Source organism: Dictyostelium discoideum (assembly GCF_000004695.1).
Source record: "Dictyostelium discoideum AX4 chromosome 2 chromosome, whole genome shotgun sequence".
NCBI lineage: Eukaryota > Evosea > Eumycetozoa > Dictyosteliales > Dictyosteliaceae > Dictyostelium > Dictyostelium discoideum.
This window is the reverse complement of record NC_007088.5, coordinates 151,066-161,169: the sequence shown is the minus strand read 5'-3', so window position 1 is coordinate 161,169 and position 10,104 is coordinate 151,066. Positions and strand designations below refer to the sequence as shown.

General features: G+C 20.2%; 6 protein-coding genes across 6 annotated transcripts in view; 3 read left to right on the top strand and 3 right to left on the bottom strand.

The window, feature by feature from the left end:
• Nucleotides 1-191, top strand: part of CSN7 (proteasome component region PCI domain-containing protein) — a gene marked incomplete at both ends in the record, with an annotated part of 1,063 nt that extends 872 nt beyond the window's left edge. Inside the window, one exon of the mRNA XM_640585.1 lies at nucleotides 1-191. This exon is cut by the window's left edge and continues 256 nt beyond it. Within this exon, the coding sequence (XP_645677.1) occupies nucleotides 1-191 (191 nt within the window).
• Nucleotides 192-351: 160 nt separating this feature from the next.
• Nucleotides 352-1,024, bottom strand: DDB_G0271380 (hypothetical protein; the record flags this gene model as incomplete). The annotated part of the gene is made up of 2 exons (XM_640584.1): nucleotides 352-755; nucleotides 937-1,024. The coding sequence occupies 2 exons, from the start codon at nucleotides 1,022-1,024 to the stop codon at nucleotides 352-354; spliced, it is 492 nt and encodes a 163-aa protein (XP_645676.1).
• Nucleotides 1,025-1,314: 290 nt separating this feature from the next.
• Nucleotides 1,315-1,440, bottom strand: DDB_G0271284 (hypothetical protein; the record flags this gene model as incomplete). Its single annotated transcript, XM_640583.1, has 1 exon — nucleotides 1,315-1,440. One exon carries the CDS (start codon nucleotides 1,438-1,440, stop codon nucleotides 1,315-1,317), a length of 126 nt encoding a protein of 41 aa, XP_645675.1.
• Nucleotides 1,441-2,577: 1,137 nt separating this feature from the next.
• On the top strand, nucleotides 2,578-5,650 carry clasp (CLIP-associating protein; the record flags this gene model as incomplete). The annotated part of the gene is made up of 4 exons (XM_640582.1): nucleotides 2,578-2,712; nucleotides 2,872-3,942; nucleotides 4,048-4,377; nucleotides 4,487-5,650. The coding sequence occupies 4 exons, from the start codon at nucleotides 2,578-2,580 to the stop codon at nucleotides 5,648-5,650; spliced, it is 2,700 nt and encodes an 899-aa protein (XP_645674.1).
• A 98-nt stretch (nucleotides 5,651-5,748) lies between these two features.
• DDB_G0271288 (NPR2 family protein) lies at nucleotides 5,749-7,110 on the bottom strand (the record flags this gene model as incomplete). Its single annotated transcript, XM_640581.2, has 3 exons — nucleotides 5,749-6,594; nucleotides 6,688-6,856; nucleotides 6,947-7,110. 3 exons carry the CDS (start codon nucleotides 7,108-7,110, stop codon nucleotides 5,749-5,751), a joined length of 1,179 nt encoding a protein of 392 aa, XP_645673.2.
• A 423-nt stretch (nucleotides 7,111-7,533) lies between these two features.
• DDB_G0295817 (hypothetical protein) lies at nucleotides 7,534-9,842 on the top strand (the record flags this gene model as incomplete). The annotated part of the gene is made up of 2 exons (XM_002649145.1): nucleotides 7,534-9,661; nucleotides 9,784-9,842. 2 exons carry the CDS (start codon nucleotides 7,534-7,536, stop codon nucleotides 9,840-9,842), a joined length of 2,187 nt encoding a protein of 728 aa, XP_002649191.1.
• Between the last annotated feature and the right edge of the window lie 262 nt (nucleotides 9,843-10,104).

Here is a 10,104-nt window from a genome sequence, read left to right as displayed (position 1 = left end):
CTGATAAAGTTCACCTTCAATATCGTAAGGAGAAAGAAGAGTTTGAATCTAAATTTGAAATAGCAAAATTAAATACTAAAAATGATTCACCAGCCGAACAATTATACTATGATTCAATGGAATACTCTGATGAAGTTAGAATGAAAAAAGGTCCAAAAATTAAGGGTAAAGATTATAACAAAAGACCATAAATAAAAATAAAAATTTAATTTTAAAATGTCTTTTAAGTTTTTCCAATATAAAAAAAAAAAAAGAAAAGACCATAAAATAGATAGATACATAATTTTAAAATTATCACTAGTTTTATATATATATTTTTTATTTTAAATAAAATTTTTAATAATACATATCCTATAGGAAGGTTAGAGCCATTGTAATTATACTTAATATTGGATAATAAATTGATACCAATTTGTTTGAACCATTTGAGTTTTTATCTTCATTTGTAGTTGTACTACCACCACCAGTTGTACTACCATTCGATGTGGTGGTTCCACTTGAAGTATCATTTTTACATATACTATGGTTTCCATTGTAAAAATAATCACAAGTTGAACAAACGGAATTTAAAATTAAAATTTCACCAATATAATTAATAGTAGAATTATTACATTTAACTATACTACCACCAACACCAATACCATTTGGATGACTTATACTTATATTTTCAAATCTTATATTTGAATTATTAAAATTAAATAAATCGAAATTTGATTTTTCCGTTGAAATTGTGTTTAAAATTAAAGAAACTTTACCTTAATTCACATTAATAAAATTACAATTAATATTGGTGAAATTGTTGCCTAATATTTCTAAAGGGTATTGATTATTTAAACTTGAAATTAAAAAATTATTTGTACAATCAAATTTTTGAAAATGAAATTGATAGAAAACTAGATTTAATATTTATTAGATCATAACCTTCAAAATTAATACCACTAAAATTTGAATAAAAAATTGATAACCAATTTGATGTACTGAGTTCGTCATTATATAAACTACCTTTGACAGTAACAGATTTCATAGTAGTTTCATATATTAATATAAAATAATTTTGAAAATTTAATGAATTATTTTTGAAAATAGTGTCTTGGAATTTGCATTAATAAAAATGAATTTTATTTTTTTTAATTTTCTAAATTTGATGTGGAACTACCTATAAAATATAAACTTTCAATTTTACCAGAATTTGAAAATATACAATTTGAAAAATCAAAAAATTATTGATTTAGTTGAATCTGTTACCCCGGAATATCATATTTTCAAATTTTAAATATGTATTTTTATCATTTTTGGAGTTTGAATTAATTTTAATTAATGGGTAGAGGTACCATTTCCACCAAAAATAGTAACATTTTGGGAAGAATTATAAGAAGATACATATACATCCCATCCAAGAAATTCTAAATTGTTTTCAATTACCACACAACTCATTTCCATTTTTATGAATTTTATTTGAATCAACAATTAAAATTAAAGAGGAAAAATTGGAACCGGGATCGGAATTGGAATTGCATTTGATACCAGAAAATAATAAAAAATACAAACTAATAAAAATATAAGAAAAATATTCATTTTTGTCTTTTTTTTTTTTTTTTTTTTTTTTATTTATTTTTATTATTTTTTTAATAAATATGTTTTATATTTTTTTCTTTTTTTTTTAATATTTTTTTTTTTTTTTTGATTAAATTAATATAAATCGGTTTTAAATCCAAAAAAAAAAACAACTGTCCAACAAAAAAAAATCAAAAAAATCAAAACAATTATTTTAAAAACAAAAAAAATGGCCATTTTTTCCAGTATTAATTCCAATCTTAGGTATAATTTTGATAATTTTTTTTTTTTTTTTTTCAAATTGGACAAGATTCTATCTTGTTTTTTAATTTTTTCTGAAAAAAAAAAAAAAAAAAAAATATCTTTGCAAAGAAATTTTTTTTTTAACGTATTAATTTTTTTTTAACATATTCATCGAAATTGAAGAAATATTACTTTTTTAAATTTTATTCTTTATTTATAATAAATTTATCTTTGGATAATTTTTTTTTTTTTATTTGTGGTATTAAGATAAAAAATTGTCATTGACAAAACTAAAGTGGAAATTTTTGTAATATTAACCAAAAAAAAAGGCCTCTTTTAACATATTGTCTAAATTTTAAAAAAATGAATATCAAATAATTAAAAAAAAATTTTAAATATTATCAATAAAATATTAAAATGTTTCTGTTTATTTCCTCAAATTTTGGAAATTATATTTAAATGAAATTATCAATTTATTAATTTCAATTTTTTTATAATTTTTTTTTTTTTATATTTTTGTTGATTACGTTATTATATACACTGTAATACAGCTTTGGGAAATAAAAATAATAATTGATTTTAAAATAAAAATAATTAAAAAAATATTTAAAAAAAAAAAACAAGTGAAACACATTTTGCGCCAAAAAAATAATAATTTGGAAATAAAATAAAACTGGATTTGAAATTTTTTTTTTTTTTTTTATTTTTTAAATTTTATTTCCATTCTCTTTAAATAAAAAAAAAAATAAAAAAAAAGATAGTAACCATATTAAAATAAAAATGACAAATCAAGAAGAAATTTCTGAAATTATATTAAAATTATGTACAAAGAACCAAGATGGTCAAGATGACATGATATCAATTTTAAGAGGGTATAAACTCTTATTAGAATTTTTTAAATCAAAATTATTAGAAGTAAGAAATAATAAATAATTATACATATATATATAAATATATTTTTTTTTTAAAAAAATAAAATTAATTTTAATTTTTATTATTTTTTTTTTCTTATTTATTTATTAATTTAAAAATTATTATTATTATTTTTTTAAAAAAAAAAAAAACAAATAATAGTTTGATAGTTTTATAGAAATATCAAATATTCTAATTAAACACTTAAGAAAAGAGAATAATGAAATTATTATAATGAAATTATTAGAATGTAGTAAATTTATAATTGATATCCTAAGTGATCAAATCGATGAAGAATGTATAGATATTTTAAATCAATTAATTAATTGTTTTTTTAATTTACTTGGTAATGATGATTATTCAATCGATTTAGAATTGGAAGAATCAATCTTTGAAAATGTTAAAATCATAATTTCAAATTTAATTCAATATTTTGGTTTTAATAGAATTTTACCGTTTTTAGAGAGAATAATTAAAAATAATAATAATAGAGAAATTGAAAATTCTTTAAAAATAATTAATCATTTAATTATTGAATCAACATCAACATCATCACCAATAATCGATATTAAAGATATTCAACCATTATTAAACGATTTAATAACTTTATTTACATTACAAAATCATCAATCAAAATTCCCATCTTTAAATTCATTAATTATACATTTCTTTAATGAATATGGTAATAATTTCTTTAATACATGTATTGATTATAATTCTCTTAATAATTCAATTAAAAAAGAATTATCAACATTATTTAATTCCTTCGAGAAAAAACAACAACAACAACAACAACAACAACAACAACAACAACAACAACAACAACAACAACAACAACAACAACAACAACAACAACAACAACAACAACAACAACAACAACAACAACAACAACAAAAACAACAACAACAAAAACAACAAAATAATAATAAGAGTAATGAAAGTAGTAATGAATTCGATACTATTGAAAATACAAGTGGCAATAGTAGTTTTAATAATAGTTGTGGAAGTGAAAACTTTAGTAATAGTTCAAAATGTATTAATAATTCTTTCCGAGATATCTCTAATAGAGTATCAAATTTTGTTGCTGCTGCAAAGTTACAACAGCAACAGCAACAACAACAACAACAACAGCAACAACAACAACATCAACAACAGCAACAACAAAAACCAATACAAGAGGATAGATTTTCAAAATTATCAAAGAAACCACTTGGTATTCATTCCTTAATTAATGTAAGTAGTTTGATGTCAATTAAATATACTACTAGTATATAATTTATTAACATAATTATTATTATTTTTATTATTATTATTTTTTTATTTTTTATTTTTATATAGAATTTAACAGAATCAGACTTTGAGTATAAAATGAATGAAATTATTGAGATATTAAGTAATAGTGATACAGAGTGGAGTATTAAATTAAACAATATATTAAAATTTCAAGCAATTATAAAATCTGGTGCTTGTAAACTTTCAAATTTTATCATTGTTTTCAATAGAATTAAAGAATTATTAGCATTACAAATTTTAGATAAAAGATCAATTTTAATGAAAGAAGCTTGTTTAACACTTTCATTAATTGCTAAAGAATTGGAACATCATTTCGAACCTTATTTAGAAAAATATTTTGATGTTTTATTAAAATGTATTGTTGTTACTACAAAAGTATGTATTATTTTTTATTTTCTAATGTAATTTCTTTATAATTTTTAAACTAACTTTTTTTTTTTTTTTTTTTTTTTTTTTTTGAACAATAATGATAATAATAAAAAAGATTGTATCAGAGTCATCTGATAATTGTATAAAGTGTATTATATCATCAAGTAAATCATGTAAAATCATACCAAGAATATATGAAGCTATATCAAGTGATAAAAGTGTAATTATAAGATCAAAATGTACTGAATATCTTTATATTTTACTTAGAGACCTTCCATCGTCATCAGGTAACCATCATCATCATCATCATCTCTTTGAAAAGCATTTGGATTCAATTGAAAAATCAATTCGTATTGGAGTTGTTGATGCAAATTTAACTGCAAGATCATACTCTAGAAAAGTATTTATACAATTCTCTTTAAATTGGCCAGATAGATCAAATTCTCTTTTTTCAACACTTGATCCAAGTGCTCAAAAAACAATTGAAAGTGAATTAAGTGGTAATAATATTATTGGTAGTATTAGTAGTAGTAGTATTAGTAGTAGTTATAGTGGTGGCGGTGGTAGTAGTAGTAGTTTAAAAACTCCTTTAACAAAAAAGATAATAACAAATTCAACACCCACATCTTCAATAACTAATAAACCAAGATCAAATGTATTAACTACATCAACTTCATCATCATTTTTACCACAAAGAAATGTAGATCTATCTACACCTAAACTTACTCCATCACATGTTAGTAGTAGTATTAGTAGTATTAGTAGTATTAGTAGTATTAGTAGTATTAGTGGTGGACAACCAACATTCCAAATCGGAAAACCTTTAATTTCAAATAGACCATCAATTAAAAAGATATCAACACCACCCTTGATATCAAAAAACTTTACGTCTTCAATTATTACACCACCACATCATAATTTTAGTATTAATAGTAGTATTAGTAGTAGTAGTAGTAATAGAAGTAGTAGTAGTAGTAATGATTCTTATGAAAAGAAAAGATTATTTTCAAGTGTAACTGATTCTCTCCCTTCAAGAAAGAAACAAATGATTAGTCATCCAAGTTCACCTGATTCAATTAGACAACAACATACATCAATTTTAGAACAACCATTTAAAACTATTTCGACAAGTAGTAGTAGTAGTACTTCATTGATTAAACAACCATTAAAAATTTCAAAATCAATAACTAACAATACCATTAGTAGTGGTAATCCAATCAAAAACTATGTAAGGGATATACATAATCAACAATCAAAATTATTAGCAAATCAAAAATAATAATAATATAATAAAAAAATAAAAATAAAGAATATTTATTATTGATTTTCTCTTTTTTTTTTTTAAATTTTTTAAATCTTTTTTTTTTTTTTTTTTTTTTATTTTAAAATTACAATAAAAGAATCTGGATGTGCAATTTCGAATAATAATTTTTCAACAGCTTCAACACCAATTGAAAGGATACAACAAATTTCATCATAATTTTTAGTACCATTTAAAAGATGTTTTTTATGAGATGGTGGTAAAGAATCTAATGATTGAAGATTGGTTAAGAGTGGATATCTTTGTTTTCTTCTTAGGAAATCATTAATAACACCAAACATAATGAAAGCACGTTCATCAATACCCCAACTTGTTAATGAATTCTCCAAACAATATTCTCTAAATGTTGTATCGATACTTAACGATGAATAGAGGGAGAATATGAATTCGAATGAGCATGGCGTAGCGCCTGATATGGTTATATATCTTTGACACTCTCTTTGCATGTCTAAATTACTTGCAAGTTTTCTAATTTTAGGTGTTGGATTATAAATATTTGAGTATTGAAAAATGTCTACCATCTTAACGATACCGTAGTAAACCAAATGTTGGACACAGCTACTGACGAGGTTGATATCGATTTCTGTCAATTTCGATATTCTTGCAACATAATTGATACCATCAATGTAGGGTAGAATTTGTAATACAGTTAAATCCCATTCTGAATCATTGGTTGTATCAATCTCTTCAACTAACACCGGTACTTGGTGTGGTAATATCTCTGGTGGTTCATCTGGTCTACTCAATAGTTTAACATTAATTGTATTTGCATCGTCAACTGTAAATGTACTTTCACCATATGTATTCAATTCAATATATAATGTTTCTAATATTTTTGATAAATCTGGTTGATCTTTTAATCCAATTTCTTTTGATTGATTAAATAAATATTCTGTTTCCTTCTAAATATATATATATATATTAAAATAAAATAAAGTAAAATAAAATTAATTATTTTTTTTTTTTTTTTATATATATATATTTATAAAACTTACTTCTAAAGTTCTTAATATTGTGCCTAATTTTCTAACGATTTGATTATAATTTGTTGTATCTGTACTTTTATCAAAAACAAAACAAAGATTAAATAATAATGCATTTCTATGATATTTTACATCTTGCATTAATATTGGATATCCTAAAATTTTATAATCAAATGCTGTTCTGTTGGAGAAGAAAAAAAAAAAAAAAAAAAAATTAAAAAATGAATTTTCTTTATAAAATTTAAAATAATATAAAGAAGAATATACATACAATGTTATAATTTTTCCACATAATTTTGGTTTTGGTATAATATATTCTGCAAAACCTTCAAATACTTCATTTGAAACAAAACCTTCAGGATATTGATGTAAAATTTTTGTACCATATATATTATGAAATTCACTATAAAATATACATTTTATTATATCAGACATAACTTATAATAATAATAATAATGATGAATAATAAAGAATGATGATGATGATGATTTTGCACTTCTCTTTATTCTCTTCAATTTTAAATTAATTTCATTGTTTTGATGAAATAAAAAAAAAAAAAAAAAAAAATTTAATTCATTTTTAATTTTTATAATTTTATTTTTTTTTTATTTTTTTTTTTATTTTTTACTTTTTTTTTTTTCTACTTTTTTTTTTTATTTTTTTTTTTTTTTTCAACAAAAAAAACTTCCCCACAATAAGTAAAAGTTATTTTTAGACAAAGAGGGAAGATATTTTATTATTATAAAACAACCTTTTTTTAAAAATAAATTAAAAAATTAAAAAAAAATATACAAAAAAATATAAAAAAAGTAGTATATTTCAAATATTAAATATTTTTATAATAATTTTTAATATAAAATGATAAAAAAAGATAAAAATATTAATGGGAATATAACTACAAATAATAATAATAATTCAAATTCAAATTCAAATTCAAATAAAAAAATAAATAATAAAAAAGGAAATTCAAAAAATTCAAATTCAAACTCAAATTCAAATTCAAATTCAAGTCAATTATTACCACCACCTCCACCACCACCATATAAACTTTTAGTTTTAACTGATAATGATTTTATACAAGTATTAGGAACATTATCAAAAGAAACCATTATTCAATTACTTAAATCAATTAAAAATATTTATAATCTTTCAGTTGATACACATGTTGATAAAGTACCAAAATCTAAATTACTTCATATAATCAAAGAATGTATATCATTTTCATCAATCGATGAATTTGTATCATCATTTCAAGATTCATCAATCACCGATTCACTTTCATTATTTCAAAATACTATTAAATTATTAAATAATCATTCCTTATTAAATCATTCTTATTTAAAAAATTATAATATTAATATTTATACAAATTATGATGAAATTGATGAAAATGAAGATAATAATAATAATAATAATAATAATAATAATAATAATAATAATAATAATAATAATAATAATAATAATAATAATAATAATAATAATAATAATATGGATTTAGAAGAATTTTATAAAAGAATTGAATTTTCAAATCAAAAAATATCATTTTTTCAACACTTTTCCTCATTAATTAAATCAAGAGGTTTAAATTATCTTTTTGATAAATCTGATTTTGAAATTACTAAAATTTATTCAAAATGTATAAATGTACCAATACCTGATAATAATAATAATAAAAATAATAATAATATCACTGATAATAATAATAATAATAATGAAATTTTAAATAATTTAAAAAGTGAAATTAAACAAGAATTATTATTTAGAGGTACAGAATCATTTTTTAGAAATTTAAATTCTCAAATCATTAAAATGGTTGCTGATAATTTAAAATTAAATAAAAATGGAAAAAAAGATGTTATAATTGATCAAATCATGTCTTTAATATTTGAAGGTGATCCTTTAAAAAAGAAATCAAAATTAACTACAAATATCAACACCACCACCACCAATACTAAAAAGAATAATAATAATAATAATAATAGTAATAATTCAATGTCACCACCGTCACTATATAAAAGAAAACATAATACAATGAAACCAACTAATAATAAAAAAAAATCAAATATTAATAATGAAAATCAAGATAAAGATGATTACTCAAATAGTGAAGAAAATTCTTGTTATCATTTTATAGGTGAAGAAGGTTCAATCAATAACTATGATGATAATGATGCTCTTGATTATGATAGTGAAAATGATAATGAATATATTGATGAATATGATGATGATTATTATGATGATAAAGATGATGATAATATTGTATTTGTAATTAAAAATAATAATAATAATAATAATCATAATAGTGATGATGATAATAATAATAATAATAGTGATGAAAATAATAATAATGGTGATAATGATAGTCAATATGAAAATGGAAATGGAAATTCAATCAATAAAGAATCTAATAATAATAATAATGATAATAATAATGATAATAATAATAATAATAATAATAATAATAATAATAATAATAATAATAATAATAATAATAATAATAATAATAATAATAAACAAGAAAATGATAACAATAATAGTTGTATTAAAAGTAATGATAGTTTAGTTATAACGCAAGGTAGTAATGAATCACCAAAATTAAAAGAGAATAATAATGATAATAATAATAATGATAATAATAATAATGATGATATAATACAACAAACTCAAGATATTAAACAACTACAACTATTTATTAAAAGTGAAGATGACAATAATGATGATGATGATGATGATGATGATGATGAAGATGAAGATGATAATGAATCAAACTCTGATATGGATGAGGGTAGTGATGATTCTGCTGATCATAATGATAATAACAATAATAATAAAAAGCAACATGTAAATAAAATAGAAAAAGGACTTTCAAAACAGGAACTAAGTGGAATGTTTCATTGTAATCATTTACGATCTTATTGTAAACAAAACAATTTAAAATTATCTGGTACTAAAAAAGATATTGTCAAAAGGATTTATGATTTTATAAGTATGTATAGAAAATTAATTATTTTTTATTATTTCCCCCCTCCTCCCCCTTCTACAAATACTAACAATTTATGATTTCAATATTAAAAAAAAAAAAAAACAATAATAATGATAATAATTTAGATAATGATTGTAAATTGGTTGAAGCACCAAAGAGAAAAAAAAAGAAGAGAAGATTTTAAACTCAATTTAATAAACTTTTTATTTTTATTTTTTTTTTTTTAATATTGAAATCATTAATTTTTAATTTCTTGATTCCAAATTTTTGGAAAAAAAAAAAAAAAAACCTTTTTATTTATTTGTAAAAAAAAAAATTAAATAATTATAATAAAAAATAAAAAATAAAAAAATAAAAAAAAAATTGGAATTTATGAATCAAAATTATATTTAAACCCTTCACTTTTCCTATTCATTTTATTTTTATTTTTATTTTTTTTAAATTTC